Genomic DNA, 18959 nt, shown 5'->3' with positions numbered 1-18959 from the left:
CGCTCACAACGAGAGGCTAAATACATTCCAATAGGGTAGATTTTCCCAAACTCGCTCCCGGGGCCCCTGGGGGCACATATTGTTTTTTTGCTCTAGCACTACACAGCTGATTCAAATCATCAAAGTTTGATGATGAGTTGGTTACTTGAATCAGCTGTGTAGTGCTAGAGCAAAAAAACGAAATGTGCACCCAGGGAGGTCCCCAGGACTGAGTTCGGGAAACCCTGGAATAGGGAACATACAACTGCCTTGTAAAAACCAGTGTAGGTAGAAATAAATAGAGAATACGTTAGAGAGAAATGTTCCATGTTACATTCTTCAAGGCTCTGGGGTGAAAGACACCAAAGAGATATAGGGTGGAATGTCTGAATGATCAGGTCTTTATTCAGACACTGCTGCCTGTTCTCCTTTAGTTTGTCTGTCACACATGGGACATACCCCACAGCATCATTAATCAAACCATGCTGGCGTATATGGGCCCTGCATCAGCTTTACTGTGCCATATAATGAGGAGGACAGACACTCACTCACTTGCGGTCACACGCTAACATACAAACACATTTGGATCAAAATTGTATGTGTTTGTAAAAAATAGGACGACATGCAAATAGGCAAACACACACCTGTACACACACACCACGAGCATTAACTCTGCTACGCTAGTCGCTCACTCATAATTGTCTTATTTGTGTTTCACATTGCTCTTCCACTACTGTAGATCCATTAGTCTTGATTTGAGATCATTGGACTTGTCAGTCAATAATACTGACTCTTTGTCTATATATATTATTTATACAACAGCTAGAGGCCCTTTCCGTGGCTTGGCAAATATTCCACTAATCAAGCATCAATTAACTGCCGGGAACGCTCTCTTTCCTCTCAAATCAGTCTACTTTGTCTTGGACTGACTAGAGAAGTTAGTGAGTTTCCTCTCTAGGAAGCTTGGCATCCGTCTTACAAAGACTGTGATATGGAAAGAGAATATGAATTGACTTTGCATTACCAAACAACCCAGAGAAGGCATTTTGGGAAATAAGCCACCACCTATCATGTCAGTGAAGAGTTTTACCAACATATTTCTATTCAAATACACCACTCCTTCTGCCCTACATCACTTAAATATTCCATCCATTGTAGCACTTAAACACAGACCAATCCTTCAACTCTAATGCATACTATCCACACATATGATGCTGATAGGGCTTCCCGCCACCTACAAGCATGTGTTCACACATGAGTTAAACTGATTAGAGTGAAACATGAAACTACCTGTAACACAGTGTGGCTGGATCAAGTATTTTACACTAAAGAGGGTACAGGAGAAAAAGCCTTCATCTCCCCTGTCAGGGTCACTATCAGACTCAGGAATAAAACAATGAGGGTAACAGACAAACAGTTAACTTCTGTAGATATATTCCATGTTGAATTTGCATTCCAATATTACACTTTATATACATCACAGAAGACTGAAATAATGTAGAACAAAACTGTTTGACACAGAATCTGATATTTAAAAAAAGAATAATGTTTTTAATTGTGAAAGTGCCTATCTTGAGCTGGATCCTGCCAGAACAGGGTCAGCACATCTGTTTTTTTCCGGAACCTATCTGTATCCGATACCTCATGTCATGTATAAATTCTAATAAAAGAGATCAAAGCTCATTCGAGTTGCCTCTTCGTTAATTCTTCTTCCCCCTTAAAAACACAGTGTGAAAAGTAGATTTTCAGCCTGGTCCTGATATTCTAAGAGTTGGGCCGACCTGGGCTTATGGTTTGCGTAACACTGTAACCTACAGCATGTTTGAGACCAACGCCTGGCGTTGGCTGTGTGAGGAGAGCGCATGTGTCTCTCACAGAACTAGAATGATAATCACTTTATATGATCTCTCTCCCTTTCTCTGCTCTGATAGACATGAGCCTGCTGTAGGCTACCAAAATATTTGATCAACTTCCAAATATTAGTGTAGAAAGTAAAAGAAGAGTAAGATAGGCTTTTGGCACCAGTGCATTGGCTATCACCAGCGAGAGAGCTGCTCATCATTGGGTGGGTCAGTGAAACTGGAAAGCATTTTAAGGACTATAGTTTCCTTATCATATTGTAGCCAATATGTCTCCACACACCTAGGCCTAGGCTATTGATGTATTCAAAACAAGGTCATTTTTATTGATCTCAGATTCTCAGTTTGTTAGTGTCAAAGTAGCCTGTCATTTTGATCATTTGTGCAGTATGAAAAAATATTCTGCCAAAGCCTCCAGTCATGTAAAATTACGTAGAATTGCATAAAATGCGTTTATAAAAGGACATTTTTCCCAGACCCTAGGCTACTAAAAAATGTTCCCCATGTGTGCAACTTTTGTAAGTGCCTCTATAGTGCTCAATGCCACTACACAAATGCGACGATATACAGTGTATATGCATGGCTTTATTTCTCATGCGTTTCGGGACCTCAGAGCTCCCGAGTTCAACCACCTCTGACGCTCACTTTCTGTTCTGGCACCTCCCGATTTACAAGTCTCTACAGGATCAGTCTCAACCATGGGACGCTGAGCTAACATGCAGCTAATGTGATTAGTATGAAGTTCTAAGTAACAAGAACATTTCCCAGGACATAGACATATCTGATATGGGCAGAAATCTTACATTTGTGTTAATCTAACTGCACTGTCCAATTTACAGCAGCTATTGCAGTGAAAAAATACCAAGCTATTGTTTGATGAGAGTGCACAGTTATGAACTTGAAAATGTATCAATAAACCAATTTGGCACATTTGGGCAGACTTGATCCAACATTCTGAACAGAAATTCAATGGTTCATTGGATCAGTCTAAAACGGTGCACGTACACTGCTGCCATCTAGTGGCCAAAATCTAAATGGCGCCTAAACTGGAATAATACATTGTGATGATTAGGGGGGAAAATAATATGCATCTTTTTTTCTTTGTATTATCTTTTACCAAATCTAATGTGTTATATTATCGTACATTAATTTTACATTTCCGCAAACTTCCAAGTGTTTCCTTTCAAATGGTATCAATAATTTGCATATCCTTGCTTCAGGTCCTGAGCTACAGGCAGTTAGATTTGGGTATGTCATTTTAGACCAAAATACTTAAGAGGTTTTTAAGCACTGAAAATATTCATAACATTCCACCATGAGGGCTCCAGAAGGCGATTTGGTAATTTTACTGCAGGAAAGGGCAATGTGTTCTGCCGTTCGTTGTAACAAAACATCAAGTCTAAACAAAAACTGTGTTGTGTACAAGGGGCGTAATAACACTTTTGATGTGCATCCGGTATGAGCAAAGATGGTTGACTGCAGGAAACCCCTTTTGTGTTGTTCCTTAAAATAGGAATCTAGCTTTTCTGTATTTAGTGGGTCACTGGAAAAGACCCAAAACCTTTAGATGGGTCCCATTGATACGTTTGGGATCCAAGGGTGTGGAGAGTTTCAGGTCATTACTATTACTGAATCCCCACAGACTGGCAGCGTTGTGCTGAGCACAACAGCTTTCCTGTGGCTCCAACACAACAACGGTAATGGATCTGCAACTAGACTCGAGGGGACCACTTCGTCGACACACATCCACTTAAGAGGAAGCAATGCTCTCAACATTCTGTGTGTGTGGGTGGGTGAGGTTCCCTGGCAATCACGTCATAGGAACTTTAGCTGTGTGTATTATACAGGCCTCGATTTTATTAATGTGATGTGATGTGCATGCGTGTGTGTGTACATACAGTAACATGGTAGAGTGGTATCACACAAATAAGATTACACAGTGAATCCCCTATCCACAAAGTGGTTCCTGGCAGAGGATTCCTTTTTCCATATCCCCAAGAACCAAAACATCAACAACAACTCAACAAACAGGCACACGGCCAGGCCCGCTCATTGGGCAGGATTAGGCGTCCGCCTATGGCGGCAGATTGATGAGGGCGGCATTTTCTGAGCTAAACTGACCAAGATGCACCTCCAACAACAACACATAAAACCTCACATTATCCGGCCCCAAAACAATGGAAATTTCTTTCACCCAGTAGCATATGGGCTTTTTAGGTGAACATTGATACCTTCCTGTGATAAGCAGTGCCCACTTTGTCAAAGGCAGCGCCGCAAAATATTTTGCTTGTCCATTCCCGGCATGCCTCTACGGGGTTCTGTTGGAGAGACGCATTGCTGCGCCGCTACACCAATGTAAAACATAAATCATGTAGTAGCAGGGGCGCAACTTTGGTTTTAGAAGTGGGGGGGACAAAATTATAATTATTGTAATGTTTTTATCCAGTCGGATAAACACTCCAAACAGCCTACCCGACCGCTCTGAGGCATCCACATGGTCCTGAAGCACACCGTTGCCTAGTTTTGTATCACATTCCAATGGTAAAACTGTGGGGAACAAAAATGCAATTTCAGAATGTGGGGGAGACACAGTGAAGTTGCACCCCTGTGTAGCAGATATAGGATATGGTAGAAAGAGCACGTTGCCTTTTCTGTAGCCTACAGGCTGGTGATAAAATATATGACAATTTAATGACAAGGACACTTTTTACATCATGCAGGTTTCTTCAATCAAATAGCCTAACCTAAGACACTTTTTACATCATGCAGGTTTCTTCAATCAAATAGCCTAACCTAAGACACTTTTTACATCATGCAGGTTTCTTCAATCAAATAGCCTAACCTAAGACACTTTTTACATCATGTAGGTTTCTTCAATCAAATAGCCTAACCTAAGACACTTTTTACATCATGCAGGTTTCTTCAATCAAATAGCCTAACCTAAGACACTTTTTACATCATGCAGGTTTCTCCGATCACACAGCATAACCTATTTTTTTTTTTACTGTCATGTTAACAAACAACATCCTAAAAATACGTATTTTCAACATCCGGAAAATAAGTATTTTCAACTTTCAATAGAACCGAAAATAAACCTATTTCAACGTCAGGAAAATATGTATTTTTCAACGTCCGGAAAATATGCCTTTTCAATGTCCTGGAAAATATGTATTTTAAACGTATGGAAAATACATATTTTCACTTTTCATTCAGACCTAAATTGAACCTAACTTCTATGTCTGGAAAATACATCTGTTAGATGTCTTTTCAATGTGATTTTGCTTACTGGCACTATTCTAGTTTTGGGGGATGGCATTTTTTGGTCTTGCCTAGGGCACAGAACAGCAAGGACCGGCCCTGCAAACAGGGGTGGCATATCTCATGAAACAAATACATTGCCTTAGCCAGCGAAAAATAACAGAAATCCCAGATTTCCCACTCTTGAAAAACCACTATGACAACAAAGTTGTTTTATTCAACATAACTTACTGCACCATACTGCTTAATGAGAAACAAAGGCATTCAAAGTTAGACAGTAGACCCACACAAATGCTGTGCTTTTTACAATTTAGAATTTTTTCAGTTGTGCTTGAAAGAAATGAGCCCTGTAGGGTTTGTGGGCAAAAGGATAAGGCCAAAATAGCACTCAAGGGAATAACTGACTGTGATAACATGGGGATTCACACAGAGTTTGCATTAGTTTAGCTTTGTCTTTTGATATTACTCTCTCCTGAGAGAAGTGGTGCAAAGCATGGTATATGTAGGGCATACTAGTCCCCTACATCGTTATATGAAAAAATGGTTATATATCAGATAAACACTGCATTCAGACTTCAGAATCCCTGCATCTCGTCATCGCTAATCAACCAATCATGTCAGTCTTTGTTTGGAGGTTTCCTGTCTGATATCCAATCAGAGCCTCAGGAGCTCATTGTGGCGATGGGGATGACGATGACAAGGACTATGGTAACGGCTGTGAAGATGAGCGCCCCCAGCTTGCAGGCTTTGGCTCTGCGCTGGTCAGCCTCTTTGCGCCTCAATAGTGTGTCGTAACCTGGCGTGTAGATGTCCTCCATCCAAAACTCCAGATTATTGGGGTTTAGAGACTCCTGGGCCTACGAGACAAAACATAAGGCCGCCACCACTCTATCATGCCAGATATTAGACAGTCAGATATATAACTGTTTGAGTTTCTTCCTTAAAAGTCTTATTCACTGGGAGTTCCATTTGGATCCCAGTGAATATACATTTTCTGAATATATGTTTTCTAAAGATTCAATGACTAATCCTGGTTTATATAATTTTAGGAGAAAGCTCTGTGAAACTTTACCGAATGTTTTATGATGCAGACCCTGACTGAATAACATCTGTTTTCAGTTTGTTGAATAAACAGCATATTAATACATTTAAGCTTATAATAAGACATTTTAAGTGCTCATAATAACAACAAAATATTTCCTCTTGGAAAGCAGGGGTCTCAAACCTGGGGCCGATGGGCCAGATATGGCCGGCAAGTTAATTAAATGTGGTCTGTGGTTTAATTAAAGGAAAGTGTTACCAAAAGGCCAATACGGTCCTAATGTACCTGCAGTTCCAGAGGGGACATTCTGGCCTCTCTGTCCTCCACGGTCCAGACCGGTGCTCCTCCTCTCCCCCCAGCCAATCTGGGGTCACAGGGCAGCCCAGAGGACAACCCAGGATTGGTCAACCCGCCACCCTTCTGACGCAAGAGAGAGGAACTGAATACTGGCTCCACCAGGTGGGAGTGTTTTTGAGGGGGGAGCTTATGACTCTGGGCGGAGTTCTTTGATTGGTCCATCTGCATGGAGCAAACGTAAAGGCGAAAACAAAAGTGGTCATATTGGAATAAGCGTGATCAAACTGGATACACACAAGCAGACCTTCTCTTGCCTTCTTATCCTAAGTGGAAAATGACTGATTACAGTCTTAGAAAAAGTGCTATTTAGAACCTAAAAGAGTTCTTCAGCTGTCGCCATAGGATAACTATTTGAAGAACCCTTATTGATTCCAACTAGAACCCTTTTGGTTCCAGTTAAAACCCTTTTTGGCTCCATGTTGAACACTTTGAACAGAGGATTCTACATGGAACTCAAAAGGATTCTACTTGGAACCAAAAAGGGTTCTCTTATGGGGACAGCTGAACCCTTTTTTCGAAGAGTGTACGATGAAAGCCAGTCCTGCATTGAAAGTAAAAGAGCCATGGCTTATACTAATCGACTATGTATTCAACTGACTACCTAAACCGCAGTCTGACCAATAAGCCAGCTAATTGCTGTCTGACTCAAGTTCTGCTTTAGGTTTGAGTATTAGTCTTTCCCATCTCTGCCTAAAATCCTAAAATCCGTAGAGCTTACATTTCCTTATTCTGACACACACAGGTCCAAACTGGCCTTGTGAAACCCGACCAGTGTTATAAAGTACTACTTAAGTAGTTTTTTGGGGTATCTTTACTTTACTATTTAGATTTTTGGCAACTTTTACTTTTACTCCACTACATTATAATATATGTACTTTTTACTCCATACATTTTCTCTGACACCCAAAAGTACTTGTTTCATATCGAATGCTCAAGCAGGACAACAATATAGTCCAATTCATACACCTATAAATATAATGCATTGTCACCCCTACCGCCTCTTATCTGGCGGGCTCACTAATACTGTGTTTGTAAATGATGTCTGAGTGTTGGAGTGTGCCCATTGCTATCAAAAAAACAAGAATTGTGCCATCTGGTTTGCTTAATATACAGAATTTTTTGGTATAGCATTTATGTTAACTTTTTACTTTTTAAAGTCAATTTAAAACCATATACTTTTAGACTTTTACTGAAGTAGTATTTTACTGGGTGACTCACTTTTACTTGAGTAAAAGTAGAGATCCCTTATTAGAAAAGGACTCAAGTATGACAATTGAGTACTTTTTCCACAACTGAACCCGACTGATAATAGCTCACATTCTGTATAACTTAATGTGAAATGAAACGTGAGAAGTAGCAGCCAGTCTCCTTTACCAGGCTCGGCTCAAACACCAACACACGAAAATACAGAGCAGATAACAGGTTAAACCCTGAGACTGCTTCACAGCCCACACAGTTAAACTCCCGACTTAACAAAATGATCACACTCAATAACACACACATACTCACTTACTCCCAACCGAATCCAAACATTTCGAAACAAATTGATGCATGCATACCAACACACACACACACTGACATACACTGTTGCACTGACTTAGGTCGTACATTACCTGCCGTTTTTTCCCGGGCTGGGCCTTCCCATCTTTACTTTTCGAGAACGACACCGTCCAATCCCGCGCAGACAAGTTGGAGACGACGCTCGGCCGTTTGGAGTCTACACCATTTTTCTCCTCAGGCTTGGAGGAGGCCAGCCGAGAGAGCACCCCCTTCTTCCCCCCTTCGGTCTCGCTCAGACCTCCGTTTGTCTCTGTCTTCCCTTGGCTGCTACCCCACTGGTTGAAGTCCAGGCTGCCAAACGAATGCCCAGACACAGACAGGGGCTGGGGTTCCGAGGAGCCACCAGACCCAGGAGTGAGCGAATGGCTCAGGCTACCCAGGGAAGACCCACCACCGCTGGGCGGTCCCAGCCACCTACCTCCACTCCCTCCTCCTCCTCTAATGGCCTGCTCTTGTATCTTCTCATCCAGTCGCTGGAGGAAGGAAAGAACTTGGGAGATTTCGGCCTTGACCTCGGACAGCGACTCCAGGCGTCTCTCGATCTGGCCCATTCTCAGGAGGAGTTTACATACGCTGGCCTTGAGGCCGCCATCGTCGCTGCCATCCAGGGAGTGAAAGAGCTTCTGGAGCTGGCCCAGGCGGCCACGCCGTGCCTCTGGGGTGTCCTGGGCTGCCGAGGGGCCCACGTCGTGGGGGTGGAGGACCCCCGTGGAGCCGCACATGCTCATGTCATCCAGGAAGCGGAAGATGGCGCTGATGTCATCCTCGCCCATCATGTCGGGGTCATCCATCGAGGTCATGAAGGACAGCCGGTCGGCGTGCACCAGGCTGCGCAGGCGCCGGGGGTCCGGCATGGTGTCGGTCTGGGTGCCCCTGCTGCAGGCCGTCAACCCCCCTCCTCCAAGTGCGGGAATGGTGTTCCCCTCCCATCCCTTTGGAGGGGACAACCCACCACCAACATTGTTTGTGGTGGGGCTGGGAGTGAGTCTAACCTGAAGAGAGCCCTCGGAGCCATCCAAACCCACCCCAGCTAAGCCCACCTCCCTGTCGTCCAGACTCAGGCTCTTGTCGGCCCACCCTGGCCTCTGGGCCCTGGGGGGTTGGAGGTGGAGGGAGGACCATTCTTGAATAGTATCCCCTGGGCCAAAGTATGTGGAGTCCTGGAGGTCGTCCAAGCTTTCATGCTTGGCCCGGCGCTCCGGCGAAGACCGACCAACAGTGGGGGAAGGATACGGGTTGGATAGCAGTTCAAAGCTGCGGTTGGAAAACAGTTCCTGCCTCCCTCTTCGTCCTACTCCTCCTCTTGGAGTCTGAGACTCAGTACTGATGGTCACCTGGGGAACCAGTTGCGACTGGTTGTGGAAGTCCTTCTTGAAGATGTCTCTCTTCTTCACGCAGGAATGCCGCTCCGATCCCGGCTGTGATCCCGGCTCCGATCCCGGCTCCGATCCGGGATCTCTGGGTGCCGAGTCTCCGCTCAGGGAATCTTTGGAGGACTCGCTGTCCGTCTCCAGGGGGAGGTAGATGCTCTGCATGCCTGGGATGCTGCCGCTGCCAGCGAACAGTGGGGTGTTGTGGCGCCAGTCGAAAGACACAGCCCTGGCACGGCTCGGAGGGGATGAGGAGACAAGAGAGAGGGGATCGGGAGGGAGACTGGCGCGCTTGCGGAACGAGTAATTTGATTTGGGCCAGAGCAAGCTTGGGTCGATGGGGCCTGAGATGGTCTGAGAGTCTGAAAGTGTGTGCACCCTATCACATCTGGAGAATCTCACTTCGTCAGTGATGGGCAAAGAGCTTTGCAAAGAGGGCTCTGGGGATTGGTCGATGTGAGGGGCGGGCTTTGCTTTTATTGGCTGAGCAGCCTGGGCCTCATCGGGAGCCCCACCCGTCATTTGAATGAGGTTGAATATAGTGACGATGTCAGCTGCCACGCCTATCGGGGATGTCCCCAGTCCCTTGGGGGTGACCCTGTCTCTGAAGAGGGTGGCGGGGAAACATGGGTCACGGCAGGCTGCGGAGAACAGCAGGCTCCTAAGCTCTGTGAGGTGCTGCAGGTCGAAGCGGGTGCTGACCATTCGACACAGATCCTGGAAGGAGAGCCAGTGGCGCATAGCGGACAGCTCCTCCAGAATACCCAGCAGGACCAGGGGGTACTCCTGTTGCAGGCTGGCCATGAGCCAATATCACCTTCATATCAACAATAAAATCAACAGGAGATGTGAGAACAATCAAAGTGGTTGGAAATAACTCCTAGGATAAATACCACTAATTTATTACCACTAATTTATTACCACTTGAATACCACTAAGCCAGAGTAAAACCTCTGGAGTTTAAAGTGTGTGCTAGCCTAAATAACATATTAGTAGAATATTATTTATCATATATCAAAATAACAAGAAATCACAATCTATAGCTAATTAATGAAGCATGCACCCTCTTGCAATTTTATTTAATTCAAACCAAAAATATGTGGACCCTGGTGTTTTACTTCAGTGATGTAAAAATATCTATCTCACTGACAGTCACACTTTACAGCAAGTGACCTTAATTTGAGCCTTAAAATAACTGACCAGATGATATGACGAGGAAATGCTGCATAGCCTATCATATACTGTACACCGGTTAACTCGAAATGAACCAGAAAAGAAATCTAGGCTATATGAAAAGCCAAACTTAAATAGCAGCGTTTTAAAATACATCTTAAACAAATAAAATAGCACATATGACATACATTCATCTGATAATGTAGTAGTTTTTAAGCCATCTCAGAAGCACTAAAAGTTGAACAATTGGGAGAGCAGAATCAAACAGTCATGGAGTCAATCCAGTCGGTGTCAATTAATAATCCATCCCATGAGAACATGAAATCATCTTCACTTGTGCTTGTTGAAAAGGTTGAAAAGCCTTTAAAGTAGGCTAGCCTATTTAGAAACAATATTTTATCAACAGTCAGGATTTAAATAACAGTCACACAAAGTCGGAGACTTAGCTAGCCTACCTGTTATCTCTGGACAGAGAAGAGTTGAATTTCAACAGCAGCACCTCCGTTAGAATAACAGCACTGGCTTTGAGAATCGCAAAACAACCTGAGTTATCATATTGTCTGCAGATTAATAAAAGGACGATATTCCTTTGGAAAGAAAGATCCAATCCACTGCACAGTTAATTCTCATCTGCCTGGATGAGCTCTGTTACAATGGGTAGCTACAGACCAGGCTGAGAGTAGAAAATTAGAAACCAGGTCATCCTCTCACTAGTCCCTAAGTCCCCAAAGGAGCCTCAAAAAAGCATCCATTCAACTAAGTATAATCTCCCCGTCTTGAATAGCTTTATGACACCTGAAATGTCAACACAAACTAGAGGCTACATGTAGGCTAATCATATTAATCATACACTAGCCTAAAATAATGGTTGGCACAATATATCTCTGTGTGTGATGGAGTGTGGGAGTGTTTCTTTTAGGCTGTCAGATGACAAAAGTGTGTTTGAGTGTGTAAAGGAGAAAACAGATTAAAAATGTATGATTTCATAATTCAGACTCCTCAACAACATCTAGCTTGACAGTAAACCACAAGGCGTGGATGACCTGATCAGACACACACACACACCGGCCAGTTCTCCTGGATCTGTCATCATTAGCAAACATTAGCATCCATAAAGGCCAATACTTAAAACCCCATTAGACTGAGAGGAGAGGAAAGCTTTCAGCTTCTACATCTCTGTCAGTTTCACCTGTCAGCCATATAGGAATAAATCTATTATATACCGATGATGGAATCCTTTTCGATCCATAAAATGAGTGGATGGTATAGGAAAGCGCTTTTATATAAGATTTTATTCTACAGTACATCAATTATGATGCATTTGCCTAGAAATAACATGATAGTAGCAGGTAATTTCTGGCAATTGCTTGTACAATGTTTGAAAACAATTATAATTTACTGTGTAATTACCTTAATAGTTAACAACCATCTCTTCATCAAACTGTGTAATTACCTTAATAGTTATTATCGTCTCTTCATCATACTGTGTAATTTACTTAATAGTTAATAATCGTCTTTCATCACACTGTGTAATTTACTTAATATTTAATAATCCTCTCTTCATCACACTGTGTAATTTACTTAATATTTAATAATCCTCTCTTCATCACACTGTGTAATTTACTTAATATTTAATAATCCTCTCTTCATCACACTGTGTAATTTACTTAATATTTAATAATCCTCTCTTCATCACACTGTGTAATTTACTTAATATTTAATAATCCTCTCTTCATCACACTGTGTAATTCATTTAATAGATAATAATCCTCTCTTCATCATACTGTGAAATTAACTTAATAGTTAATAATCCTCTCTTCATCTCTTTGGGACACAAGGCCACAATGAGCTCCGTCCAACAGATCTCTCTCCAAGAGATATCTTACCATGGTGTTATTGAGTAATTTCATATATAGATACTGGGTAATAATGTTGCAACACCCTCAATAGTAAAGAACTATAAACTATCTCTAACCACTGCTACAAGGTATTGTAATGGGTGACTTTAATTTACAGTTCTCTTACCATTGAGTTTTCTAGTAGGTTTACATGTAGATACTCCGGTCAGGTCAGCCACCAACTGCTTTATTAGACATCAGTCCTAGTGAGTTAAACCTTGTGAGCTGACATGGCAATTCATCTACCAGAATCAGCTAAGTGCCTTTACAGTTTGCCCAGATTTCCTTGCAAGGATGGTGTGGTGGTGCATAGCGGGCAATACAGAGTTAGAGGTAGAAAAATATGCCACTCCACAAAATCTCTCTCTATCTCGATCTCTCTCAGAACCAGGAAGTCCCCCTAGTATGTGACCCAAATGCAGGAATGGGGGGTCAGGAAGAGGGGGATGTTGACATGATGGCTGTTGACATGACAACTTTGGATGAAATGCAGGCTGAGGACTTTGGAGATTCTTCTGGGGTGGTTGAGGCTCATTTACAGTGGGCGTGGGGTCCCGGGTAGTGAGAGAGCAGGGTTTGGGATACATGTTTCCCAGTTTCAAATACACCAGGGTAAGCAGCTGTCTGATGGACTTTCAGTCTTTTCTGATTAAATGCTATCACTAATGTGGCCTCTGTAGTGGGTGGAAGAAGTGGGGCCTGACAGGGTAATTCTGTGTTCAGAGTCTGCCACTCTCCTGGTTGTACTGAGCGAATGGAAGTCTAGGGCACATCCAAATATCTGTTAATCGAGCTACTGATGGCACTTTATGGGGTGGGGCAGAAAGGGTGTGTAAGGTATGTTTTCTGTGAGTCCCAGCCCATGTAGGGGTTAGGGGGAAATGAAGCAGCAGATAAGGAAGCTAAGGCAGCTCTGAAGAGGGAGAAGGTAGATGTGGTGGTCCCGTTAGGGAGGATGGAATGTAGGCGCATCATAGCAGAGGGGATGACTCAGAAGTGGCAACGTGAGTGGGAGAGTAAGGAGATCGGAGGATTGTTTTTCTCTATCCAGAACTCTGTGAGGAAGGTCAGTAGGAACCTGGGGAGAGAAAGGAGATCGGAGGATTGTTTTTCTCTATCCAGAACTCTGTGAGGAAGGTCAGTAGGTACCTGGGGAGAGAAAGGAGATCGGAGGATTGTTTTTCTCTATCCAGAACTCTGTGAGGAAGGTCAGTAGGTACCTGGGGAGAGAAAGGAGAACGGAGGATTGTTTTTCTCTATCCAGAACTCTGTGAGGAAGGTCAGTAGGTACCTGGGGAGAGAAAGGGAATGGGGTTCCTGTTAACAAGGCTGAGGTTAGGTCATTGTGGATTGGGAGGTGGGTTAGCTTTAGTAGGGAAACATACAGATGGGAAGTGTGAGAACTGTTGGGAGGTGGAGTCTGTACAGCATGTCCTGCTATAATGCAGGTGGTATAAAGAGAATAGGAGGGAATTGTATTGTGAGCTGGCTACAATTTCACTAGAAAGTCTCTTGGGTTCAATATGACCGGCAGTGCGAAATAGCTTGACAGCTTTTGGCTTTTCTCTATACCACTGGCCTGCACTTACTGGTGCGAGGCTGGAATGTGAGATGTATAAATGTATAATAACTACGCCAACCTGTGAAAGGCAGCAATGCATCGGAAAGTTACAAGAAGAAGAAGACAAGAAGTACCTCCTACAAACTTTCTTGAGTTTCTGAGTTTTCTGTCTGTGTGAACAACAACAGTCCAAATGGCACAACAGAGAGTTCTGCTGGACCAGGACCAGTTCTGTTGTTCTGTCTGTCTGGTTCAACCGAATGATCCGGTTACTATTCACTGTGGACACAGTTACTGTAGGAGCTGTATTCAAGGCTGCTGGGATCAGGATGATGACAATTGCACACAGTCCCCATTGCACACAGACCTTCACTCCAAGGCCTGCTCTGAGGAAAAATAACATTTTGGCTGAGGTGGAGGAAAAACTGAAGAAGACAGGACTCCAGGCTGCTCCTGCTCTGTACGATGCTGGACCTGGAGATGTGGCATGTGATTTCTGCACTGGGACCAGAAAGCAGAAAGCCCTCATGTCCTGTCTGGTATGTCTGATGACTGCTGTGACGAGATCTTCTCTCGTCATAACAAACTGCTGCATATTTATTGCCGTACCGATCAGCAGTGGGTTTGTTATATTTCTACAATGGATGAACATAAAGGCCAGCTGCAGCAGAGAGGACTAGGAAAAGGGTAAGGTGACTTTGAACATGGCACAGTCAAAGGATGCCACCTTTCCGACCAAACAGTTTGTCAAATTTCTGTAAGGCAAAAAACTGTAAGTGCTGTTATTGTGAAGTGGAAACTTCTAGGAGCAAAAACAAAGGCTCATCCGCAAAGTGGTAGACCACACAATCTCACAGAACAGGACCGCTGAGTGCTGAAGCGCGTAGCGTGTAAATATTGTATGTCCTCGGTTGCAACACTCACTACCGAGTTCCAAATTGCTTCTGGAAGCAATATCAGCACAAGAACTGTTCGTTGGGAGCTTCATGGAATGGGTTTCCATGGCCGAGCAGCCGCACACAAGCCTAAGATCACCATGCGCAATGCCAAACGTTGGCTGGAGTGGTGTAAAGCTCGCCGCCATTGGACTCTGGAGCAGTGGAAACGTGTTCTCTGGAGTGATGAATCACGCTTCATCATCTGGCAGTCCAATAGACTAATCTCGGTTTGCCAGATGCTAGGATAACTCTACCTGCCCCAATCCATAGTGCCAACTATAAAGTTTGGCGGAGGAGGAATAATGGTTCGGGCTAGGCCCCTTAGTTCCAGTGGATGGATATCTTAACGCTACAGCATAAAATGACATTCTAGACAATTCTGTGCTTCCAACTTTGTGGCCACAGTTTGGGGAAGGCCCTGGGCTGTTTCAGCATGACAATGCTCCCGTGCACAAAGCGGTCCATACAGAAATGGTTTGTCGAGATTGGTGTGGAAGAACTTGAATGGCCTGCAAAGATCTCTGACCTCAATCCCACCGAACACCTTTAGGATGAATTGGACCACCGACTGCGAACCAGGCCTAATCACCCAACATCATTGCCTGACCTCACTAATTGTCATGTTCTGACCTTAGTTATTTAGTTATGTCTTTGTTTTAGTGGTGAGTTTGGTGGGTTGTCTATGTTCTTTTTTCTATGATTTGGGATTTCTGTGTTTGGTCTGGTATGGTTCTCAATTAGAGGCAGCTGTCAATCGTTGTCCCTGATTGAGAGCCATACTTAGGTAGCCTGGTTTCACTTTTGAGTGATGGGTGTTTATTTTCCGTGTCTGTGTTCCACATGGAACTGTTTCGGTTTGGTTATTTCACGTGTCGTTTATTGTTTTGTTTCAGTGTTCGATTGTTTTAATAAAGAGCATGAACACGTACTACGCTGCGCATTGGTCCTCCGATCCTTACTACTCCTCGTCGGAGGAGGAGGAAGACTGCCGTTACACTAATGCTCTTGTGGCTGAATGAACCCAAGTCCCCGCAGCATTGTTCCGACATCTAGTGGAAAGCCTTCCCAGAAGAGTGGAAGCTGTTGTAGCAGCAAAGGAGAGACCAAATCCATATGAATGCCCATGATTTTAAAATACGATGTTTGACGAGCAGGTGTCCACATACTTTTGGTCATGTAGTGTAGTTATTCACATGAAATAAATTGAGGTCCAAAGACGAAAATATGATCATAAACCAGGAGTATATTGATTCATCTAGATTCTCAGAATATCCCTGTGCTCTAGTCAGACACCATAATCCTATCCAAAAGTCAGTCTAAGCTCCCAGATAAATGCACTGTAAAAACAATAATCATTCAACTATTAACATAGATAATATACTTTTTTGAAGGGACTTCATAACATTTGAATCCCTACGCTCTATGGGCCTTAAATCACTATACTATACTATTGAGCAAATATCGTGACATCTCAATGAAGGCTGTTGTCCACAGAGGTACCTGTACATGAGTCAGCAGAAGGTCCAGCAGAGAGTCCAGGAGAGAGTGAATGTGCTGAAGGAGCTCCAACAGGCTGTGAAATCTCTCAAGGTGAGTATTATTGATCAGAGGAGACAATTCCACTTCTCTCCTCCAGTCAGCCGATGAGAGAGGCCCCTCTCCAATCCTACTGAGCCCCAATGTGGGGAACAGGGTCATATTGGCCCCCAGTTAACAGTGGTCTTGTCTTCTCTCTCTCTCTCTCTGTCCTAACAGCGCTCTGCACAGGCAGCAGTGGAGGACAGTGAGAGGATATTTATTGATCTGATCCACTCCATTGAAAGAAGGTGATTTGAGGTGAAGGAGCTGATCAGAGTCCAAGAGAAGGCTCAAGTGAATCAAGCTGAAGGACTCATGGGGCAACTGCAGCAGGAGATAGCTGAGGAGGAGAAGCACTGAGCTGGAGCAGCTCTCAAACACAGAGGATCACATCCATTTCCTCCTGGTTGATACAGGTGATATGGAAAGAATAGAATATATACTTTACTGTCAATTTTGTGAGAAACTCTCTCAAGGGCAATGGCAGGAGACCAGCAGCTGCCAGATTGACAGTTTTTTTTCTCCCTCTCTCGAGTTCAGTCTCTCTCCAGCCCCAGTATTTCTTCAGACTTACCCAGCATTGTTGTCCATCCTCTTTCACATTGAAGATGTGACTGAGGCTGTTGCTGAGCTGAAAAATAAACTACACAGATTCCTTAAAGGATATATCCTATAGAGGTGGGTTGAAAATAATACTAAAACAAATTGTGAAACACTTTAGACCAATGAGGTCTTATAGCCAGTGCTTTACGTGTGTGTAATATGATCATAACATTCTCTCTGTGAATGTATTTGTGTGTCTGCAGTGAATACAGTGGAAGTTCTATTGCCTCCAAAGCCAAAGACCAGAGAACAGTTCTTATAATGTGAGTGTCTTTATCCTGAAGTAACTTTCTCTTTTTGTTGACACTCCTCATAAACCATAAGATAGAAATATATAGCCAAATACTAGTTAGACACAATATCTGGCTCTTGGTATCTGTAACGGCCGTTGTTGGTCGAAGAAGGTGAGGACCAAAGCGCAGCGTGGTATGTGTTCATGATGTTAATATTTAATGAATCAAACTGAACGCTGAAATACAAAACAACACCGTGAACGAACGAAACCGAAACAGTTCTGTCTGGTGCAGAATACAAACACTCAACAGAAAATAATCACCCACAACTCAAGGGTGGAAACAGGCTACCTAAGTATGGTTCTCAATCAGGGACAACGATTGACAGCTGCCTCTGATTGAGAACCATATCAGGCCAAACACAGAAATCCCAAATCATAGAAAAAAGAACATGGACTGCCCACCCCAACTCACGCCCTGATCATACTAAAACAAAGACAAAACAAAGGTCAGAACGTGACAGTATCGCTCTGATTTGATCTATGCTCTGCTATAATCAAAGAGGGTAGTACCAGTATCTGACTTAACTTATTGTTCTAACTCCCCTCATTGGTCTCCGCTCTTTTTCTATATTCATGTCAGCTCACATTGGACCCAAACACAGTACACACATACCTCGCTTTGTCTGAGGGGAACAGAAAGTTGACAAATACAGAATTAAACCAACTCCATCCTTTCCATCCAGACAGATTCACCAGCTTTTTCCAGGTTCTGTGCAGAGAGGGTCTGTCTGAAGGGTGTTACTGGGAGGTGGAGAGGAGTGAAGGGCAGGTTTATAGAGCCGTCTTATCTAAAGACATCATCAGAATAGCAGGTGATGACAGTAAATTCGGAAACAATGACAAATCCTGGATCCTTATATTACTCTAGTGGTAGTTATAGTTTCAGACACAATAATGTTGTGACTAAAGTATCAGGCCCTCAGTTCTCCAGAGTAGGAGTGTACCTGGATCACAAGGTAGGCATTTTTTAAATTATTATTATTAAACCTTTATTTAACCAGGAAGGACTCACTGAGATTTAAAATCTCTTTTTCAAGAGCATCCTGGCCAAGATAGGCAGCACCAAAGTCATTACAAAGATTACAGACAAACAACATGAAAAACTACAAGTCATCTAGTAAAAACCATAGAATTCACAAGAGTATAACAAAATCAAAAACACCAAATCAAAAACATTGACAGGTCAGGGAATCAGTCTCAAGATCATTCATCAGTGATTTAAAAATACCAATCGAGACAAGTTCTTCCAGTTTAAAAGTATTTTGTAAGGCGTTCCAAGACTATGGCGCAGAGTACATAAAAGCGCTTTTACCAAATTCAGCTCGGACATGTGGAACAGTTAGCAGGATAATGTCCAGCGAACGAAGTGAGTACCCACCACATTTCTGAACAATAAAAATGCCCAAATAAAAAGGTAGTAAACCCAAAATGGCTTTGTAAATAAAAGTATACCAGTGACTGAGCCTACGAGTGACTAGAGAAGGTCAG

General features: G+C 43.3%; 1 protein-coding gene across 1 annotated transcript; it reads right to left on the bottom strand.

Moving 5' to 3' along the window:
• Positions 1–5758: 5758 nt before the first annotated feature.
• Positions 5759–10229, bottom strand: LOC115146273 (major intrinsically disordered Notch2-binding receptor 1-like). Its single transcript, XM_065021227.1, has 3 exons — positions 8109–10229; positions 6424–6657; positions 5759–5953 (listed from the first exon to the last, which is right to left on the bottom strand). The coding sequence occupies exons 1-3, from the start codon at positions 10227–10229 to the stop codon at positions 5759–5761; spliced, it is 2550 nt and encodes an 849-aa protein (XP_064877299.1).
• Between the last annotated feature and the right edge of the window lie 8730 nt (positions 10230–18959).

The sequence above is a fragment of the Oncorhynchus nerka genome, linkage group LG2, assembly GCF_034236695.1.
Source record: "Oncorhynchus nerka isolate Pitt River linkage group LG2, Oner_Uvic_2.0, whole genome shotgun sequence".
Taxonomy (NCBI): Eukaryota; Metazoa; Chordata; class Actinopteri; order Salmoniformes; family Salmonidae; genus Oncorhynchus; species Oncorhynchus nerka.
The sequence above is the reverse complement of the archived record's forward strand: the minus strand, read 5'-3'. Positions and strand labels throughout refer to the sequence as shown.

Bases quoted from the DNA above. Each gene is read 5' to 3' on its own strand.
- LOC115146273 (XM_065021227.1), bottom strand. From the start codon at position 10,229: ATGGCCAGCCTGCAACAGGAGTACCCCCTGGTCCTGCTGGGTATTCTG. The intron at 6,658-8,108 runs GTAATGTACGAC...TGCTCCATGCAG, and splicing joins AGCCCGGGAAAAAACGGCAG to ATGGACCAATCAAAGAACTC. The intron at 5,954-6,423 runs GTACATTAGGAC...TTTGTCTCGTAG, and splicing joins TGTCCCCTCTGGAACTGCAG to GCCCAGGAGTCTCTAAACCC.